Here is a 23,638-nt window from a genome sequence, read left to right as displayed (position 1 = left end):
TATAGGAAAATTCTTCAAATATTTAAACAATAATTAGAACCAATAGTAATTATTCTCAAAAAAATTGAGAAAAAAAATTAGAGATGTCCCAATGCTTTTTTTTTTTTCAGGGAAAGACAAAACAAAAAAGAACTAGGGATCAATAAATTAATGAACTGATTTAATTTTTTTAAAATAAAATACTGTTAAGCAGACTGTAGCAATTAGTCCTAGAAATCATTTATTATTGCCAAATTGGATTTATGCCAAGGATTTTTCAGGATGGTTCAACCTTGAGAAAATAATTATTTTTTCACACTAAAAACAAAAGAAGATCTCAAGATATGAAAATCAATCCAGAAAAATACATTTGATGAAGTATAACATTTTTAAAAATAAAAATCCTACAAAATATAGGCAGAGAAGAACTTTTAAAAGTGCTAAAAAGAGTTTCTATTTAAAACTGAAACAAAAGTAACATTAAATGGTTTCACAAAATTATACAGGAGTAAATCAGGGATGGCCATATGCCCCACTATTATTTTATATTTCTAGAAATGTTGACAGTAAGCAGAAATAATAACAAAGAGATAGTAGAAAGAGAAGAGGATGAAATTAAAGGCATGAAAATGAGTAAGAAGAAAATAAAATTATTCTCCCTTGCCAATTATATCACAATTACCCACACAGTTTTTTTTTCCCCTTCACAAAAGCCTGGAATCTTGGGCAGTGTTCCCTCTATGCAGTAAAGAAAACATTATTTTAACAAAGAATTAAACACCAAGAAACAGGCTGGGAAAATGAGCGAACAACAGAAAAAAGATTCTGACCATAAAAAAGTTATTATAGTGACAAGGAAGATGAAAATACACACTCAGAAGAAAATAATAAAGTCAAAGCTCCTACATCCAAAGCCTCAAAGAAAAATAAGAATTGGTCTCAGGCCACAGAAGTCCTCAAAAAAGATTTTGAAAAGAAAGTAAAGAGAAGTAAAGGAAAATAGGAAGTAACATAAGAGTAATGCAAAAGGAAATACACAAAACTAACAAGGAGAATATGTTAAAAAGCAAAATTGGCCAAATGGGAAAGGAGGTATAAAAGTTCACTGAGGAAAATAATCCCTTAAAAATTAGAATTGGCTAGATGAAAGATAATGCCTTTATGATAAATCAAGATACAACAAAGCCAAAAAAGCAAAAAAAGAAAACAATGTGAAATACTTCATTGGAAAAACAACTGATCTAGAAAATAGATCTAGCAGAGATAATTTAAAAATTATCTAAAATTCAAAGACCCCCGAATTTGGGACAAGAATGAACTATTTGGCAAAACTTCTGGGAAAATTGGAAACTCATATGGCAAAAACTAGGCACTGACCCACACATAACACTAGGTATCAACCTAGGGTCTAAATAAGTTCATGATCTAAACATAAAGAATGATATTATAAACAAATTAGAAGAACATAGGATAGTTTAGCTCATAGATCTGAGGAGGAAGAAGGAATTTGTGATCAAAGAAGAACTAGAGATCGTTATTGATCACACAATTAATAATTTTGATTCTATTGTCAAAATTTTTTTGTACAAACAAAGCTAATGCACACAAGATTAGAAGGGAATCAATAAACTGGGAAAACATTTTTACATTTATGGGTTCTAATAAAGGCCTCATTTCTAAAATACATAAAGAACTAATTCAAATTTATAAGAATTCAAGACATTTTCCAATTGATAAATGGTTAAAGGATATGAACAGACAATTTTCAGATGAAGAAATTGAAATTATTTCTCATATGAAAAGGTATTCCAAATCCTTATTGATCAGAGAAATACAAATTAAAACAACTCTGAGATACCACTATACACCTCTCAGATTGGCTAAGATGACAGGAAAAGATAATGATGAATGTTGGAGGGGATGTGGGAAAACTGGGACACTAATACATTGTTGGTGGAACTGTGAAAGGATCCAACTATTCTGGAGAGCAATCAGGAACTATGCTCAAAAAGTTATCAAACTGTGCATACCCTGTGATCCAGCAATGTTTCTATTAAGCGTATATCCCAAAGGAATCTTAAAGGAGGGAAAGGGACCCATATGTGCAAAAATGTTTGTGGCAGCCTTTTTTGTAGTGGCAAGAAACTGGAAACTGAATGGATGCCCTTCAATTGGAAAATGGATGAATAAATTATGGTATATGAATGTTATGGAATATTATTGTTCTGTAAGAAATGATCAGCAGGATGATTTCAGAGAGGTCTGGAGAGACTTACATGAACTGAAGCTAAATTATATGGGCAGAACCAGGAGATTATTATACATGGCAACAACAAGACTATACAATGATAAATTCTAATGGACATAGCTCTCTTCAACAATGAGATGATTTAAACCAGTTCCAATTGTTCAGTGATGAAGAGAGCCATGTATATCCAGAGAAAGGATTGTGGAAACTGAGTGTGGACCACAACATAGCATTTTCACTCTTTGTGTTTGCTTGCATTTTGTTTACTTTCTCAGTTTTTTTCCTTCTTGATCCAATTTTTCTTGTACAGTAAGACAACTATATAAATATGTATAAATATATTGGATTTAACATATATTTTTAACATATTTAACATGTATTAGAATACCTGCCATCTAAGGGAGGGGATGGGGGAAGAAGGGATAAATTTGGAATAGAAAGTTTTACAAGGGTCAATGCTGAAAAATTACCCATACATATGTTTTATAAATAAAAAGCTTTAATAAAATTAAAAAAAATTATTGGTCTACTTGAAAGCCATGATTAACAACAGAACCTAGGCATTACCTTGCAAGAAGATATAAAGGAAAACTGTCCTGATATTCTAGAAACAGAGTGTAAATCAGAAATTGAAAGAATCCACCATTTACCTCTTGAAAGAGATCCCAAAATGAAAATTCTTATGTACCTTATAGACAGATTCCAGGACTCCCAAGACAAGGAGAAAATAAGAAACAAGTCTAGTATCGTGGAGCTATAGTCAGGATAATACAAGATTTAGCAGCTTTAACATTAAAGGATCTGAGGACTTGGAATAGATTGTTCTAGAGAGAAATGGAGCTAAGATTTCAATACAATAAAATAAAGAACTTGATGCAAAGAACAGAGCTGAATAGAAAATGTAATGATCAGATACAGGATCTAGGGAAAGAATAAGGGATTAGGAAGGGAAATCATAAGGGACTTAATATAGGTTAATTTGTTTTTATTACTATATGGCATAATTCATAAGAACTTTTTAATTATGGCAGTGAGAGGAAATATATGTATATATGTATATCTGTATATATATATATATGTATATATATATATATATGGCATAGTTGTGAATCGAATATGAAGGGAAAATATCTAAAAATAAGATTAAAGGTGAGAGAAGAATGTACTTGAAGAAAGGGAAAGGAAGAGATGGAATGGAAAAATTATCTGTCATGAAAAAGGCAAGAAAAATTTTTTACAATGGATTGGAAGAGAGAACAAGAGGGAAAGTGAAGGAACATTACTCTTAACAGAATTGGCTAAAAGAAGAAATAACACACACTCCAATATGGATACAGAAATTTATCCTCCCTTTCAGGAAAGCAGGAGGGTAAGGAAATAAGAGAAGGGATAAGGTGCTAGAATAAAGGGAATATTGGTGGAGTGATCAGTAGCAAAACACTTTTAAAGAGGGTTAAGATGAAAGGAAAGAGAGAATAGAATAAATTTGATAGGGGGATAAAATTATCAATTAAATGTGAAAATAATTTTGAATTAAATTTCTCTGATGAAGGACTCATTTTTCAAATGTTTAGGAACTGAGTCAAATTTATATAAAAAAAGAGCTATTTCTGAGTGTTAAATGATCAAAAGACATAACAGGACTATAAAATCATGTGTAACCTTTGACCTAACAATACCATTACTAGATATGTATCCCAAAAAGAAATTTTAAAAGGTAAAACTATATCAGCTCTTTTCTTAATGCAAAGAATTAGAAATTGAGGGTGTGCCCATTAATTGCATAATTACTGAATAAATTATAATATGTGATTATAATGGAATACTAATTTTCTTTAAGAAATAATTACTGGAATAATCTTAGAAAAACTTGGAAAATCCTCCATAAGCTCATGAAAAGTAAAATATTCTGTTTAATATTGTTTACAAAGTAATAGCAGTGGTGGGATGATAAATTGTGAAAGATTTTACTCCCTCTCTCTCTCTCTCTCTCTCTCTCTCTCTCTCTCTCTCTCTCTCTCTCTCTCTCTCGTTAAGTTACTTGCCCAGAATCACATAGCTAAGAAATGTTAAGTGTCTGAACTCAGGTCCTTCTGACTTCAGGTCTGGTGCTCTATCCACTGTGCCACCAAGATGCCCCTGACTTTTCTATTCTCAGCAATACAATGATTCAAGACTACTCTGAAGGACTTGTGATGAAAAATTCTATTCATACCCAGAGAAAAAACTCATTGTATCTAAATATAAATCGAAACACATTTTAACTTATTTTTTTGAAGATATTTTTAGGAGTCTATGTTTTCTTTTTCACCATGATTTTTATAGAAATTTTTTTCATAACTTCACATATGCCTTCTCAATGAAAGAAGAGATATGGCTAGAAGCAAGAGAATTTATAACTCAAAGTCTGAAAAACAAATGTAAAATTTTTGTTTTATATGTAACTGGAAAGATAAAGTATTGAAAAAGAATTAACATAGAAATGATATTATTAGAGGCAATACATTCATCAAAATTGCTGTCTACAAAAATAATTCCTTCAAATCAATAGTATTTTTATTTGGTATTAACAAAACCCAAGAAATGTAGTAGAAAGGGAAATACTATTCAACATACAAAATATGTAAAATATTTGAGGATTTTCAACAAAGCAGAAAATACTTGGACAGATTCAATTACAAAAGTGCTCCTTAAAGAAATAAAAACTACTTAAATAATGAAGTAACATTCTGTATCCATGGTTGGGTTTTTCCAAAATTAAATTTAATACCACCCAAATTAATTTACAGTTTTAATATTATGTAAATAAAATTATCAAAGGGTTATTTTATAGAACTTAATAAAATAATAACATTCTTTGGAGAAACAGAATGTCAATGATGTTAACATAAGGGATTAAGAGGAGGAGGAGAACAGCATTCACAAACCTCTAAATATATTACAAAACAGCTTTCTTCACAGTAATTTTATAGTAATGTAAAAAAAAAAACTAGATTAGTACAACAGAATAGACAAGGAGTAGCAAAAAAAAATAAAACTCAATAACCAAATGTTCAAAAAGCTAGAAAATATAAAATTATTTAAGAAAGATTACCAGAAAAACTGAAAATAGACTGACAGAAATTAGGGTTATACCAACATCTTACATATTCTAAAATAAATTCAAAATGGATGTGACCTTATTATTAAAGATCATACTAAAAATGATTTCATATAAAATTATCATTTTATGTCTTCCTATATGGAAATATTTATTTTCTTGATTTTTCCCAAGGTCATACATTTCATTAAAATTGCAAATTAAACATCAAAAATTATGTTGGGAATCTACAAACTATGACATTTTTTTAAAAAGTTTTGGACATCTTATTTTTTTATTAAAAAATCTTTCCAGATTCATTAGAAGCATAAATCAAAATAAAAATGACCAATTATTATCTGAAAGAAATTCTGAAAGAAAAAGTCTCAACTTGGAATGTCATAGCTATAATTCAGAGGTCCCATGTCAAAGTAGTAATATGGCAAGTATCAAAAAGAAATGATTTATTTATCAAGAAACACAAGGAATATCCAAGAACACACAACTTTTACTAAAAAAGGAAAGATCTTGGGATGTAATCTTCCAAAATCCAAAAGACACAATTTTATAACCAAAAATGATTTATTTAATCCCACAGAGGGAAAAAAGAACCTTTATTGAATAGAAAGTTTTCAAGCATTCTGATGAATAAAATCCAAAAAACTAGAGCTGAGCAAGAAATTTTAGGTATAATCAAAAGTCAAGAGAAACTGGAAAAAAGCACTTTTTAAAATCAATTAACAGGATCAAATAATGAAGTGCTAACATTCTAATAGGGTAAAAAGAAACACATGTCCTTTCAGAACCTCAGTGTCTTCAAAAGGTATGAACGGATCTAAATAAGTGAAATATAGCTATTGGGATGCATTGCATGATAAAGAAAGAACACTACAAATTTTGGAAGGATTGAAAAAAAAGGCTACAGTAATGCATTGTTGATAGATTTGTGAATAAGTACAACCATTCTGGGAAACAATTGGGAATTATACAAAAAGATTATTATAGAGTGAATGTCTTTTGACTAAACCATATTATTCCTGATTCTATACTTAACAGAGATCCAAGAAAGATTAAAAATATCTATATTGTATAACTATAGCACCTATTTTTGTGTCAGGGAAAAAAAAAGATGACCATCAATTGGTTTTGACCATTTCTGAATAATTTAAAGGGGGAAAGAAAAAGGAGGGCAAAAATTTGAAGCACTACTATAGATAGCAGAAGAAAGTAATAAAATTTGTTATTTTTAATAATTGGGATTCATGAAAAGAAAAGTATTCAAACACAGAGGAAAAAGTGAGAGTGAAATGAATCTGACTCATCTGAAAAGGCCAAAGGAGAGATGAATACTTGTGTAGCTTAGTGTAGAAAAACAAAATTCAATAGTTGAAGGAAGGGATATGGGGAAAGAAGACAGTACCTTAGAGAAGATAGCTAATTGACCTTATTGATTCTGATCAGTGGTTAAAATAAATGAAATGAAAAATAGGTAAAGTAACTAGACTATAAGGAAGGTACTTTAGAATGCCTCAGACAAGACAACATAATTGAACAAATTATAGTAAATATATGCAATAACCACAAAAACTGTTTTCAATAATGATTATGAAGAAATGATTTAAAAGAATCTTGGGTGGTAGGAATTGACAGAATGAAATATTGGATAAATTTTAGAAGGGTTCTGAGTTGAGTTGTAAATTAGTCCAATTATTTTGGAAAACAATTTGGAACTAAGCTTTATGAGCAAGTAAACTTTGATAGTCATATAGCTACTAGACATTTATTCCCAAAGATATCAAAGAAAGATTCTCTCTCTGTCTGCATCTTTCTGTCTCTGTCTGTCTGTCTCTCTTATATGTGTATATATAGTATATACATATGTATATATCTAACTTTTTCCAAAAAGAAAGAAGACCTTTATTAAAGAAAGTTGATGAAAAATCAATTTCTGCCAAATTGCTTTTCAGTTTTCTCAGCATTATTTGTATCAAAAGATAAATCTTTATCTAGTAATTGGAATACTTACTCTAATATAAAGACTACTGACAATTTCTTTCTCTGTATTTAATTTTATTACAATGATGAGACACTTTGTTTTTGCCAGTACTGAATAGTTTTAATAATTAATTTACTGCTTATTGTTTGAAATATGTTGCTTTGAAGCCTCCTTCCTTCAAATCTTTTTTGTTATTTCCTTTAAGAATCTTAATTTTTTTGTTCCTTCAGATGAATTTTGTTGTTATTTTTTCTGACTCTATAAAGTAATTATTTGGTTTCTTTTCTATGAAATTGAATTTTAAAATTAATTTCTGTAGTATTGACATTTTATGATATTTAGTTTACCCATGAGCAATTAATATTCTTCAATTATTTACTTGTCTTAATTCCATAGAATCTCTTATACTTGTATTTCTCCACCCCATACACACACACATACATATATATGTATACACACAAATGCACATATACCTTTGTTCAGAATCTCCTTAATATCATAGACATCTTGTGATTATTTTAGATGGAAATGTTGATAATGTGAATGATTTTATCAGTTTATTTTATATGTTACATATATGTATGTATGTGTTTCATGGATTAACTAAAATGCTTTATTCTTAATCTTACTGGAAAGACCTCTAATTTATACTCATCATACTACAATTATGAACCTTGCTTTTAGAGAGATACTACTTCTCATATAAGTAAAGGTTCATTTATGTGTTTCAAGATATAATTTAAACAAAATTGTTATATTTTGAAGAAAATCCAAACCAAACTTTATATACTGATGTAATCTTATAATTCTTGTTTTTCTTTTTATTAATATTTCATCTTATATTTAGAGCTTTCTTGAATTTGAAATAACCTTGCCTTTCTCATAGCAATCTAAACTGGTCATGGTATATAACATTTTAAATATGTCATGGCTTATTTGCTATTATTTTATTTAAACTTTTTACATCAATATTCACTGGAAATATAGGTATTTTCCCTATTTATATATTATATATATGTAATATACATATTATATTTATAAAATTTCTTTCTCTTCTTTGTTTTTCCATCATTTAGATTTAAAGAGCATATTGGCATCATACAAAAAATTTGCTAGGATCTTGTTTTCCTCTTTCCCCAAATTCTTAATGTAATATTGGAGCTATTTATGTTTTGAATATTAAACAGAAGTGTTCTGTAAATACATGGAAATTATTTTTAGCTTTGGAAACTCATTTGAGGCTTTTAAAATTTATTTTTTTCCTGAGACTGAGTCATTTAAACTTTTTTTTTTGTTCTGTGTTTGTTTTGTTTTATTCATATTTAAAAGTTTTTGGCTTTATTGGACTATCATTGGAGAAAATGATTTTGAATAGCTTCCCTTTATTTTTATTAATTCAGTGTGAATTTTCTTTTCTGCATTTTTGATACTGATAACTTTGATTTTCCTCTATCTTTTAAAAATTAAATATACAAATATATATATATATATATTTCCCATTCAGTTTTGTTATTCTCGATTTTGATTTTAACAATTTCTATTTCAAGGCTTATTTGAAGTCTTCAAATTTGTTGGGGTTTTTTAGTTTAGTTTTTTTTTTAGTAGTTGTATGCTCAATCTATTGTTTCCTTTCTTTCAATGATGAAAATATTTAAATTTATATATTTTTCTTTAAGGAGAGTTCTGGTTAAATCTCACAGATTTTTATATGATATTTCTTTGTTGTCATTAACTTTAAGGGATTATTTAAGGGGCAGCTAGATTGCACAATGGACAGAGTACTGACCATGAAGTCAAGAGGACTTGAGTTTAAATCTGGCCTCAGACACTTAATACTTCCTGGCTGTGTGGCCTGGCAAGTCACTTAACCCCAATTGCCTAAGCACAAAAGAGAGAGAGAGAGAGAAGAGAGAGAGAGAGAGAGAGAGAGAGAGAGAGAGAGAGAGAGAGAGAGAGAGAGAGAGAGAGAGAGAGACAAAGACAGAGAGAGACAAAGACAGAGAGAGAGACAGAGAGAGAGAGTTTTAATCCCTCTCTCAAAAATTGCCAGAGATCTATTATATGTAATTTTAATAAATTCCACTCAAATTTAGCTTTTTGTATTTTTCTTTGCCAGATTTATCTAAGTCTGAAGAGTTCCACACTATTATTTCCACTACTTTTATATTATTACTATCTTCTTCTCTCTTTAACTTGTTTGGCTTTGCCATTCATGTTGTAACAGGAATAATATCTTCTAGTATTTCTGTTCCATCAAGGGATTAGTTTTTCTTAAAAGGAGATGAATTAGTCCTGGGATCTGACTGACCCCTCTTTCCTTAACTCAGTTTCCTAGTCATTAAAGAAATAGAAAGTCACAGCCACACATTGTTGGTGCCCCTCTAACTTGGTAGATTTCAGAAGACCTCATGAGTTCTCTTGTCTTTCACATCCTATACTGATGATCAGGTGTGTTTGTGTATGGTGACTTGCGGGTTATCAATAAACTTCCTTTTGTTAAATGTTAAATGAAATACATTTTAAGGGCTTTCTTTCATCCTAACATTGAACCTGAACTAAGAAAATTTGAGCTGACTATAATATTTGTTAACAGTTCATTGTCTGTACCTGTGATACCTTTAAGCATAATGTAATTCCCATTTATCTCGTTTAATCACATTTATTTCTGCAGTTGAGATATGATTGCTAACTGATTTTTTTTAAAAAAAACTTTTTTTTTTGTTCCAGCATCTTATTTTTTTTTGTTGTTGTTCAGTCATTTTTTGTCACATCCAATTCTTTGTGACCCTCCATTTAGGGTTTTCTTGGCAAATATACTGGAGTGGTTCCCCATTTCTTTCCTTAGCTTATTTTACAAATGAGAGAACTGAGGCAAACTGAGTTGAATGACTTGACTAGGATCACACAATAAGGAAATTTTTGAGACTATATTTCAGTTCAAGAAAATAAGTCCCTGTCTTCAGGCCTGGCATTTTATCCACCATGACACTTAGCTTTCCTTATTTTTACACTGTGTGCATTGTTATGTTTCAAGGATGTTTTTAAAGTAACCAATACTGTTGAATGTAAACAGGATTGTTGGATTCTCCCTCCTAATATATTGTCATCTCTTTGATAACAGAGTTCATCCTATTCCCATTCACAATTATGATTAGTCATTTGTATTCCTTTCAAATATTTTTTCTTTTACCCTTTTTTCTCTGATTTGTTCCCTATCCTTTCTTTGAAAAGAAAGAGTATGCTTTGAGAAGAATATGTTTAATACCAGTGCTCTCTGTTTATTGCAATCAGCTTCTCCACACCATACCCTCTTTCCTTTTCTTCACTTATACCTCAATCAAAAGTTTTACATGCTCTTTTTAAAAAACTTTTTTCCTCAAATCTATTCTTAGAATTTTGAGTTTGTTTTGCTTCTCAATAATACTTTCTTGAACCTACTTTCTCTTTCATTCTCCTCTTTTTGCTCTTCCTTTTCCCCCTGAAGCAAGTTGTTATCTGGTTGAGTAAAGGTATTTTGACACCAAACTCTTACATATGTACATATTTGTATGTGTCCTCCCTTAATTTGATCAAATCAGATGAAAAAAATGTTTTAATGATTACTCTAGACTCTGACATTCTTGTTGCAGCAGTTGTGAGTAAAATGCCTCCTCATACTCTGGCAGCTTTGTTTTTCCTTTTGGTGTTGAAAACTGAACAAACAAGGCTATAACTATCACATAATCTCTTATGATCTCCTTGTATCAGGTATCCAATATGAATTTTTAATAAGTTTTCTTACATTTATATACACATATATGTAATCGTAACAATATTGCTATGTTCCGCTCTGTTGTGTGAAATAGTTTTCCCAGCCTCAACATTCTTAAAAGTGTTTTTAGTCATAAAGATTTTAGTCATAAAAATTTAGTCTTTAAATTAATTATGTAATGATGAAGATCTATTCTATTGTTTGTGAAATCCTTTCCATTCTCTTCTTATATTTTAATCAAGGATATCTTTCCTCCATGTGTAGATAATTTTCATGAAAGTTTTAGACAAGAGTTATTAACAAGAGATATTTATTTTGTATGACAACTATTTCAATATAAGTTTGTTTTATAATTTTGAATATTTTATTTCTTGCACTTAAAAACTTTGTTCTGAGAAAAAGTACATACACTTTGACACTTAACCAAGAAGTTTACAACATACAGAAAAAGTTAAGAACCCTTACTTTAGAAAGATGAGAAAGTATGACTAGAGATCAGTAATTATTGATATCTTCTTCATTTTTCCTTTGTACTTAGCTAAGCTAATCTTCAGAAGCCAGATATATTCTAAGATAAGGTAGCTAAAAACTGGGATCTGATCTCACACATTTACTAGCTACAGTGAATTACTTACCCTCTGCCTGTTTCAGTTTCGATATGTGTAAAATGGGGAGAACAGCACCTACTCCTAAGTGTTGTGAGGTTAAAATGAGATAATATTTGTAAAGCACTTTGAAAACTTTAAAGCTTTACATAAATGCTACTATTATTAAATTCTGATGTCATTCAAGGTTTCTAGACCCTCTAGACTCCCCTTATTCTCTGGCTATAATACCATAAAAGAATTGTAAGTACTCATGGGCATATAGACTTTGAAATAGATTTTGTATGAATCCTATTATCTGTAACATATACTCTCAATAAATATGAAAATATGAATTTAGGCAAAAAAGTGCAAGGAAAATATGTAAGTGACATTTTCATTTCAATTTATAAAGATGTCACAGATACAGATTGTTACTTTCTTGAATAACAACAAGGTTTCCCTGACCCTGTATTATTATAAGGGTTATGTTTTTCTTTCTTTTTCCTTGGGGTAGTGGTGGAGAAATTAGAGGGGAAAAATTCTTGAGGATGTAAAAAACATTTAAAACAAAAAAAAACTAAAAAAAACATAAATAACATCATCCCCACCTCTTTGCTCTATCTATTCCCCATCAAATGAATGTTTCTTGAGGGCTGAGGTTTAGCACTGTGATTGGCACATTGTAAAATGCTCCAAAGTAAAATGGAACATAATAAAATAAATTACTTTAAAAATTCATTCTCATTCATGTATTCCTCTACTTCACCTCATTTCAAGTGTTCATCTCAAAATTCTTTCCTTAATTACTTTTAATCTTGTTTTTCCTGGAAAGAACTTTCCCTGAAGTATAGCCATTTGGACATTAGTAGCAAATAAATCTTTGCTCATGAATTTGAATAAGAGAAATACAGTCTAAATTTTTATTTGCTGTTCTTAATAACATGTAATTCCATCAACTGCCAAATTTATTTTCTCATTATTGTAGAAAGGCAGAGCATTCTTTTGACAGGAATAGAATTTTCAGGTTACATTCTTTGTGGAATGAAACCCCATTGCTATGTCGGTCAAGAATTCATAAGTGAAGGTTTGTGTTATGCTGCTGGAAGATACTGAAACTCCTTCAAGATAGGTTTTAGGTTTATTTATTTTTGTGTGTTCTTTCTTGATGTAGGGAGAATCTCATAGTAATTGTTCAATAAACTCTGCTAAATAAGTGATTGAAAGATATGTTAATCTAAATCTAAATGGAAGCTATAAGATTTCTGTGACCCTGTAAAGTTTTATATAATTTAATCTATACTCAGGGGAATGAAAGGGCATAACAACTAAATCTTGTTGACAATACAGGATTTGATCTGACAGAGAAAGGAATTTATTCACATTATTGGCCTGTCGACTACAATACAAGCTTTCATTCCAGAACTTACTGTTTTCCTGTAAATGAAATTTGTAAAAAAAACTGTATTTGGAGTCCAGTGCCTGCTAGGGAACCTGATACATTGCCAATAAATTAACAGGATCAGAAGCTTGAAATTTTGTTTCCTCAGTTATTAAAGATATCATGTACCATAATTCATTAGTTACAAATTCACTTCTTTTTTCCATCTTTGATACCAATAATGTGGTTGTTTTCTTCTTTTCTAAATCAAATAAGGTAATCAGTTACTTATTTTTTTGGGGTTTAGTAATTGGTTTTTTACTGACACTTTTGTTTATTTCTTTTTTGGTTTTAAGAATTCCTAGGAATTTGATTTAGGAATTTGATGTAGTTCAGGGATTTTTAAATTGTGATGTTTATCTAATTTTATTGTGTTATGATCCATAAAATGTTTTTTGTATTTCTTTTTTCTGCATTTGTTTGCAAAGTTTTTAATACTTTTGCTATGGTGCTTTTTTGAAAATGCAATTTTATTTGAGAATGATTGAGATATTTAGTTAGGAATGATGATACAAAATTTGTATTTTCTAATATTTGAATACATCTGTAAGAAAAATGAAACTGCATAACTTCACAATATCTCACAAACTACAAAGAATTTTATTCCCATTTCTATAAGTAAACTTCACATCCATTTCTAGGTAAAATATCATATTTATTGTAGATCTTCTGTGCAGTAGTAAACCATGGCCAAAGTTCCTGACTCTAAAATTATGGTGCACTGAGGTAAACTTCTCTGATTTAGCAAGCCAACTTTACTAGTTGGCCTTGTAAAAATCAGGGCACAAACCAAGTAATAACTCAAAGCTGAAGATACCATCACTATTTATTATATTATTTATATATTTCTCCTCCATTTTACAAATACAAAATTACTACTATTTTATTAGGTTTCTATCATTTTTACACAATACATTGCTAAAAATGTTTTTATATGTTAGACTTCTAACCCCATTTTTCTCATAAGTCTTTTGGGTTTTGTTTTGTGATTTTTGCATAGCATGATGATTTTTCATGTTATAGAAGAACTGTGTATACATGATAAATTTTTTTGGAAATTTCATGCACAGCAGGAAAATATGTGCATTTTTTAAATTCCTATTCATCAATATTCAGAAGTACATTTTATCCAACTTTTCTAAAATTCAATTCAGGTTCTTCCTTTATATTTCTTCTTATCTTTTCTATCCATTATTTGGGATAGACTTAGCAAGTCTTAAAGTAATAAACTGATAATTATTTTATTATTATAAATTATTAAAGTTTTAGTATCTATTTCTTCCTGTAATTCATTGAATTTTCTTTCAAATATATAAATGACCTATCACTTGACTCATATATGTATAGTATTGATATTAATTCTTTGGATATAGTATGTTTCAATAAAATGTGTTTTGTTTTTGTTTATCTCTTTTAATTCTATTTTTTTGGTTTTGTTTTTGTCAGAGATCATGATTCCAACCCTGATGTTCCATTTTCCTTTTTGAGTTGTTTCTTTTCTTTTCAAATGCATTTCTTTTATACTTTGAATTATTGTTCAATTCTGCTTTCTAAATTTTTTCTATTTTCTTACATTTCCTTCAACTATGTTCAAGTAGATTGAAAATCTAACCAATTCTCATTTATTATAATTTTAAAGCTGAATTAAATGCAGTCTTCAACCCAGCAATACTACTACTACTATATCCCAAAGAGATCATTAAAAAGGAAAAAGGAACTACATGTGTAAGTATATATGTATATATGTGCACATATACATATATATCTATCTGTATCCATATATATAGTCAACCTTTTTCATGTTGTAAAAATATTGAAAATTTAGGGGATATTCATCAATTGAGAAATGACTGAACAATTTATGGTATATGAGTAATGGGATACTATTGTGCAATAAGAAATGATAAGAGGGTGATTTCAGAAAAACCTGGAAAAACATGTATGAACTGATGCAAAGTGAAATAAACAGTAACAGGAAAACACATCAGAAACATTGTGTTTTGATCAGCTATAATTGACTCCTACTTAGCAACACTATAAGCCAAGATAAGAACAAAGGATGCATGAAGGAAAATATTATCCATAACTTAGGAATGCAAATCAAAACATATTTTTCACTTTATTGTCTCCTTTTTTTTATCCCCTTTTGATCTCTTTCTTCTCTCACAACTGTGACTAATATGGAAATATACTTTACATGATAACATATATACATATACATACATACATAAATATATATAATACATATACATACATATATATAAACTATATCAAACTCCCTACTATTTTCAGAAGATGGGAGGTGCAGGCGGGAGGGAGGGACAAAAATTTGGAATTCAAAATCTTGTGAAAATGAATGCTAAAAGCCTCCTTGATCTGTGACTGAAGAAAAATTAAAAATCTGAATTAAATGCTGCACTATTAATTGTATCTAGATGCTAAGCACATTCTTCTTCGAAGAAGGTCCAAAAGTTTTAAAATTAAAAAAAAATTCTTATATATGCAAATATAAAATGGAGAGAAGAAAATCAAGAGAAACTTCAGGGCTGAAAAAGATAGCAACAATCTTAATACTATCTTGATCATGAAACAATATTCATGACAGAATAAATGGATTTATCTTGGACTTTACCCTGAGAGATTTCATTCTGAATTTCCTCAAATATTTCTTCATTAGGCTTTTCATATTTAGTGTTGTCCTATCGTATGGGTTCTTGTGTACTTATGAGATATATTTCTCTTATTTAAGTCACAAGAGGAGCAATAGCTTTTCATGAAATATGAATGCATTATGTAAAAGATAGAGAAGTAAAGATTGCAGATTATGTATTGGATTTGAGTAAATTTCATATCAATTATAAATGCAAAACTATATAATTTTTTATTTGTAATGGGTCTTAAAAAATAGCCCAGCCCCGTACATTCAATTTAAATAACTGAAATCCATAGAAGTGAACTGACTTCTTTAAGGAGCCACAAGAAGACAATAGCAAAGCTAGGTCTAAAAATAAATGTATTTTTCCTATTCAACCACAGAAAGAAAAAATTAAGAATGTGGAATTTTCTCACTTCTTTTATCTTTCCCTCTTCATGAATTCATACTTAGCTTCTCTGTATGTAAAAATGTATCCCAATAATAGCCTCTACAATGTGTCATCTTGTGTAAATAACAACCTTCCAGGGCTCAGATTCTTTATTTGTAAAACGAAGAGGTTATATTGGATAAAGTCTAAGATTCCTTTTAGTTCTAGTTTTCCTGATAATGAGAAAAAAATAAATACTAAAGACCCCTATACCTTTTACCTTTAACAACATTTGACACAATACCACTTAATGTGTGTAAATAAAGTCTTTACTTGCTTTTGGAACAAATTTGACAAACTGAAAGCACAGTTTTATTAACAAAGAGTCTAACCATTATATTGCATGACATGAGTGAAAAATCTTTCTAGTGATAATAAATATGAGTATAACTGATTACTGATTTGTTTACCTTCCAGGTGACCCTGATGCTTTGAGATGATATGGGCTCAAGTTGAACTTCCTGAGGTGGACCATCAGGAGCTATATGGAAATAAAAATCCAAATAGAGATTAGAAACTAGTTTCAAAATTACATGGCATAAAATATCAATGCTTGGCATGAAAAGGAAAACAGGGTAGTTACATACAAAGAATGAGTATTTCCCTTTTATTAAAGAAACAAATGAGAAGTTCTTATAATTGATATTCATATTATATTATTTTCAGATCATATGATTGATAATCATTCAACAATTTTATGACCAAAACAATATTGTTGCATTGCCTTTTAGAGAGCTCCATTTAATTTCAAATACTAAATACACTCACTTTTGTCCTTAAGTCTTGTTTTAAAGGTGTGTGATTTATCATTTAAAACATTTTCAAGAGATTTGTCTCTAAGTTATCTTTTATCTCTCTAATCTGAAGAGAGTTTCTAATTGATTCTCTCTTGTTAGTTAGGGATATATTGGAGAGGAATAAGTTTTAAAGAAAAAACATGAGTGGAAATATATTATGGAAGTATAATATAATTTTAAATAATTTTATAGACCAATTTATAAAAGATTGAAAAGAAAAAAATCTAAATCTTGGGAACTAACCACCCCTAAGTTAACTAGAAGGATGTGTCTTAATAGATTCTTCAGTCAGAAAAAGTGTAGCATTAGCAGTGCTAGATTGATGGGAGCAACAAAATATCAATTAGATTCCCAACTTAGATATTTTTGTAAAAGTGAGAGAAAATTGAACAGTTTGTCAAGAAGGTTGAGGAAATATTTGATAAATAATTATCTTAACCTGTCAAAATATTACAGATGCAGTGATACATTTAGCTATTAAGTGTCCTAGGGTTTTGGTAAGGCAATCTGGGGTTTTTTTTTTTTTTTGGTACATAGTTTTCTTTATTCAAAAATCCTGAACATCTTTTTAAAAATGTATCATTTGTTGCATTATATTATTCAGAGTTTTTTTTTTTATCTATCCTGATCTTCTTGGAGTTCTATGATTTTAAGTCCTTTTTAGACATCCTGTCACTGAGATCCATATATGTTGCTTATATATATATTTAAAATTTATTCCTTTTTTCCTTCCAGATTATTCTTCATTTTGGTATATGAATGTTTCCAATCAGTAGCTCTCTCATTTGCTTTTTTTGAGAAACTTGCTACTATGTTTTATCACAAATGTTTCTATTCATCTATTTGTTTTTGCTGTGTTGACGATAGTTTCTGCCATATTTTGGATGTATGTGGCTAAGGCAAAGCATAACTAATAAATTGCAGAACCTCAATATCATCTCTGAAGGGTCCTCACAATATTTTCTGCAGTTTATTGTAATGAGTGATAAATTGTCTTGCTGCTCAGATTGATTGGATCCTTGTAGGATAGGGTGCATTGAAAGTATGGTAATTCAATTTTGTTCATGTAGGTTACTCTGCAGCTGTATTGGCTCCTAACTAGGCTCAAATGCTAGTGGACTGGGCCACTTGGAGCTTGTGAGCTGTGGTTAATGGGTATAGTTGGGCAGTTTATTTTGTTACTGGGCAGTTGATGCCAAGTTTGGCTGAATATTGCTTGGCCCTTAGTCTCTTGCCAAAATGGGGCATCTTTCTAGGATGGCTCAATCCACTGAAAATCTTTTGGTCTCTCTTCAATGGATACTTCTGGTCTTTTCTACTTTCAGTTACTAGGTTAGTTAGGTGGTATCACATTTTTTTCTGCTGGAGTGTTAAAGTAGTATGTTATGTGTAGTATTCCAGAGATGATTCAGATAAATCTGTAAGTCAGTGTAGAACTAGGATGTTTTTGTTGTTGTTTTTGCTTTTGTTTCTGGTTCTTTTTCTTTCACTTTCTTTGTATTGCCAATGCTCACAATGCTTAGTACACATACTAATAAATGGAAGAATTAGGAATGGCTTCACAGAATTGAAACTTTTCAGAATTGAGTCTTTTCAGTGAAGCAGCTTATAGCTTTGCTTTTAATTTTATATTCTTTCATTTTTCATTATCTCTATTTCAGAAATTACTGTTTTATATTTATTTTGGGTTTATTGATAGATTTTCCAGATTTTAAAAAATGATAGACTCAAATTCATTTATGCCCATTTTTTTATTTTGTTGGTGCATGTTTTCAACTATATAACTATATATTTGCTGAAGTACCATATTGGATGCATTTGTGTAATTTTAGCATGTTGTCTTACTTTTGTATTTCACATAGGTTATCACTTATTTCTATAGTTTATTCTTTGACACACTCATTAATTATCAGGGCTTCATTTTGCTTGTGTTCCCTGTATTGTTATTTTTACTGTGTGATATTAAAACTTTTGAATTTCTAAGTTTTTTTTAATCTTTATTTGTAATTTATCTGTAAAACGCAATGATTATAAAAGATCATTGCTGCTTGGATATATATATATACACATATATGTACATAGTTTAATATACATATTTCAGAAGATATGTCATTTAGATATAATTTATCCAAAAATTTGCTCAATTCTATATATTTTGTGTGCTGTTTTCTTGTAGATTTAGTTATCTCTGAAAGAAAAAATTGAGTTTCCTATACTTATGTTACTATCTTTTTGTATAATTTTGTTAACTGTTATATAATTTGAAAAGTTACATTATTTGGTGCAAATACATTTAATTTTAATCATTTTTCTTTGTCATTATTTTATTTTAAGCATGCTATAGTTTCCTGGTTTATCCATTATTATTTTAATTTTGTCTGATAGCATAATTTTAACATCTATTACATTGGAATCCACTACATACACAATTTTATTCCAGAAGAGAGAGAGAGAGAGTGTGTGTTTGGTTCTACTTTCTTAATCATTTTGATATTACTTGGGTTTTTTATAATTTAAAGCTATACTTATTAATCTTATTTTTGCCTACATTAATTTCTTTTGCATTGATTTATCTAATTAATCTTTCAAATTAATGCTGTGTTCCTCTGATTAGATATGTTTATATTACTTTTTTTAAAAATTGAATTAATTAGCCAAAATCTGCCTTTTCATGCTCCAACCTTTTTCCTCCACTGTATTGAGAATACAAGAGAAACAAAAATGATTCTAGACATGAATAGTTAATTCAAATTTCTACACTGAACAAATTATTACTCATTTTGATTCTTTCATCTTTCTATTAGGAGGTAAGTAGAATCTCTCTTCATTTATCCTCTGGGATCATTATTGTTCACTAAACTAATAAGACAGCACCATACAATTTAATCACATTTATATATCTTAACTTTTTCATCCATTCTCTAATTTCTGGGCACCCTTAAGATTCTTTGCTATCTAAACATTTTATATATCCTTAGAGTTTGTTTTGCTTAGGACTAATCCTTTACATAATGCACCTTCTCTTTAATTTCTCTTTCCTTTTCCCCTCTCTCCTTCATCTTAGTTGAGTGAAATGCATTTCTGTACCTAATTCTGTATATATGCTTGTGTGTGTGTGTGATCCTTTGTTTGACATGTTCAAAAGAGAATGGGACACAGCCATTCTCCTCATCCTCTTCCTCCTTGTTTTACAGAAGTCTACTTGCACACTCTGACTGTGATTTTACCTAATTTTCCTTTCCTTCCACTTCCAATATTTTACTTTCTATTTTTTTCTTAAGATCATCAGAACATAATAGAACCACTCCCAGGTCTTGTCTAGTTGTAGTTCCTCCCTAACTGGACTTCTGTTGATGATAGGGCTTGTAGGAGACACATGGACAGCTCCCTAAATGAAAGCAGTTTATCTTTGTTTAGTTCTTTTTTTAAATGTTCATTCATATTTACTTTTTAAGGTTTCTTTTCATTCCTGTTTTTGAACTCTATAGTTATGATCCCTTTCCATTTCTTTCTTCCATAGTTCTAATTTGTTTTTTTTTCTCAAGCTTTCTCATTTCATTTATTAAAAAAATGTTTCCTCCTTATACTACTTTTGATGAAAGTTTATTTTCAGTTCCTCCCCCTGCCCCTCCACTTCTCTGAGTACCAGTTTCCTTATTTATAAAATAAGGGGAAAGGGATTTTTCTCTAAATTTCTTCCTGGGCCAAACATTCTATTACTAAGAGTTTATTTTCTAGAAATATAGAAGATCTTCTAATAAAGGGAGCTTGTATTTTATTCAGTTACCAAGATGTTAAGGTCCATCAAGGGTGATGACTCTCATCTTACTTTTTTTATACCTTTGTCAATTTGCATGAAGTGAAATGAAACATCAGGAGTAAATTTTCATCTCTGCCATTATTTTGGTTTTTTTCCAAGATAAAATTTGGGCTGTATTTTTTTTTTTATAATAGTTTTTATTCACCAGATATATGCATGAGTCATTTTACAACATTAACAATTGCCAAACCTTTTGCTCTAATTTTTCCCCTCCTTCTCCCCCCACCAGATGGCAGGTTGACCAGTACATGCTAAATATGTTAAAGTATAAATTAAATACAATATATGTATACATGTCCAAACAGTTGTTTTGCTGTTCAAAAAGAATCGGACTTTGAAATAGTGTACAATTAGCCTGTGAAGAAAATTCAAAATGCAGGCAGACAAAAATAGAGGGATTGGGAATTCTATGTAGTGGTTCATAGTCATCTCCCAGAGTTCTTTTGCTGTGTGTAGCTGATTCAGTTCATTACTGCTCCATTGGAACTGATTTGGTTCATCTCATTGTTGAAAATGGCCACATCCATTAGAATACATCATCATATAGTATTGGTGTTGAAGTTGGTCCTACTAATTTCACTCAGCATCAGTTCATATAAGTCTCTCCAGGACTTTCTGAAATCATCCTGTTGGTCATTTCTTACAGAACAATAATATTCTATAATATTCATATACCACAATTTATTCAGTCATTCTCCAATTGATGGGTATCCACGTAGTTTCCCAGTTTCTGGCCACTACAAAGAGGGCTGCCACAAACATCTTGCACATACAGGTCCCTTTCCCTTCTTTAAGATCTCTTTGGGATGGATGTATTCACAATTCCACCAACAATGTATCAGTGTCCCTGTTTTCCCACATCACCTCCAACATTTTGCATTATCTTTTCCTGTCATTCTAGCCAATCTGACAGTTGTGTAGTGTATCTTAGAGTTGTCTTAATTTGCATTTCTCTGATTAATAATGACTTGGAGCATCTTTTCATATGGCTAGAAATAGTTTCAATTTCTTCATCTGAGAATTGTCTGTTTATATCCTTTGACCATTTATCAATTGGAGAATGGCTTGGTTTCTCATAAATTAGAGTCAATTTTCTGTATATTTTGGAAATGAGGTCTTTATTGGAACATTTGATTGTAAAAATGTTTTCCTATTTTATTGTTTCCCTTCTAATCTTATCTACATTAGTTTTGTTTGTACAAAAACTTTTCAATTTGATATAATCAAAGTTTTTTACTTTGTGATCAATAATGATCTCTAGTTCTTTGGACATAAATTCATTCTTCTTCCACAGGTCTGATAGGTAAACTATCCTATGTTCCTCTAATTTATTTATAATCTTATTCTTTATGCCTAGGTCATGAACCCATTTTGACCTGACCTTGTTAAGTGTGGGTCTATGCCTAGTTTCTGCCATATTAATTTCCAATTTTCCCAGCAATTTTTGTCAAACATTGAGTTCTTATCCCAAAAGCTGGGGTACTTGGGTTTGTCAAACACTAGATTATTAAAGTTATTGATTATTTTGTTCTTTAGATCTAACCTATTCCACTGATTAATTAGTCTATTTCTTAGCCAATACCAAATGGTTTTGGTAACTGCTGCTTTATAATATAATTTTAGATCTGGTACAGCTAGGCCACCTTCATTTAATTTTTTTTTTTTTCATTAATTCCCTTGAAATTCTTAACCTTTGTTTTTCCATATGAACTTTGTTGTTATTTTTTCTAGGTCATTAAAATAGTTTTTTGGGAATCTGATTGGTATAGCACTAAATCAATAGATTAGTTAAGATAGTATTGTCATCTTTATTATATTTGCTCGCCCTATTCAAGAGTACTTAATATTTTTCCAATTGGTTAGATCAGCTTAATTTGTGTGGAAAGTGTTTTGTAGTTTTGCTCATATAGTTTCTGATTTTCCCTTGGCAGATAGATTCCTAAATATTTTATACTATCGGTAGTTATTTTAAATGGAATTTCTCTTTGTAACTCTAACTGTTGAATTTTGTTAGTGACATATAAGAATGCTGATGATTTATGTGGATTTATTTTGTATCCTGCAGCTTTGCTAAAGTTGTGGATTATTTCTAATAGATTTTAGTAGAATCTTTGGGGTTCTCTAAGCATACCATCATATCATCAGTAAGAGTGATAATTTGGTTTTCTCATTACCTACTCTAATTCCTTTAATCTCTTTCTCAGCTCTTATTGACGAGGCTAGTGTTTCTAGTACAATATTGAATAGTAATGGTGATAGTGGGCAACTTTGTTTCACTCCTGATCTTAATGGGAATGGTTGCAGTTTATCCCCATTACATATGATGCTTACTTCATCTCTCTTATTGTTAGTAATTTACTGTTTTGATGTTGTCAATTAAGTGGTTTAATTTCTGAATTCCTGGATTCCAAGCATAGACTTCATTGTTCTTTTTCATAAGCCACCAATTTTAATTTGTCCCCTCCACCAAGTCCCACTCCAGATTTTCCCACCTCTTTGCACTATGCTGTTGAGAAGAATTCCTACTCCACAATGAACAAATATGATTTTTTCTTAAACATTTTCCTTTTTCAGTGCTTTCATCTTCTGTTATTCACTGAGACCTGTATCTCTCCTTATAATGCTGACTCTCAGCTAAATTATCAAGTATGGATTATACTTTCACTTATGCCTCTGCTGTATTTTGATCTTTGTGGGAGAATTAAAATACTCTTTCTCCTTGTTATGATTTCCAGACTCTGCTCATCACTGTGGAATCTCTTTTCCTTTGAGGTTCATGCTATCCAAATTTATCACCCAATTTAGAGCCTATTGGCTCTATCTGTCTGTCTGTCTATCTATCTATCTATTTGCATATATT

The 23,638-nt window shown here is 30.0% G+C and overlaps 1 protein-coding gene and 1 long non-coding RNA gene across 8 annotated transcripts in view; one reads left to right on the top strand and one right to left on the bottom strand.

Moving 5' to 3' along the window:
- LOC141561203 (uncharacterized) overlaps positions 1-16,797 on the top strand; it is a 76,157-nt gene extending 59,360 nt beyond the window's left edge. Inside the window, exons 3-4 of one of the 2 annotated variants that reach the window (XR_012487987.1) lie at positions 14,718-14,803; positions 16,579-16,666. This is a non-coding gene — a long non-coding RNA (uncharacterized LOC141561203). Of the gene's footprint in view, positions 1-14,717; positions 14,804-16,578 lie in introns of both variants that reach the window. The other variant, XR_012487986.1, reaches the window with a different exon arrangement.
- Positions 1-23,638, bottom strand: part of DSCAM (DS cell adhesion molecule) — a 750,733-nt gene that overhangs the window by 133,057 nt on the left and 594,038 nt on the right. For all 6 annotated transcript variants that reach the window (XM_074300489.1, XM_074300491.1, XM_074300490.1 and 3 more), the window contains one exon: positions 16,572-16,642. In XM_074300489.1, coding sequence (XP_074156590.1) covers positions 16,572-16,642 — 71 coding nt within the window. The remainder of the gene's footprint in view (positions 1-16,571; positions 16,643-23,638) is intronic.

This window comes from Sminthopsis crassicaudata, chromosome 3 (assembly GCF_048593235.1).
Source record: "Sminthopsis crassicaudata isolate SCR6 chromosome 3, ASM4859323v1, whole genome shotgun sequence".
NCBI lineage: Eukaryota > Metazoa > Chordata > Mammalia > Dasyuromorphia > Dasyuridae > Sminthopsis > Sminthopsis crassicaudata.
This window is presented reverse-complemented; position numbering and strand designations above follow the sequence as displayed.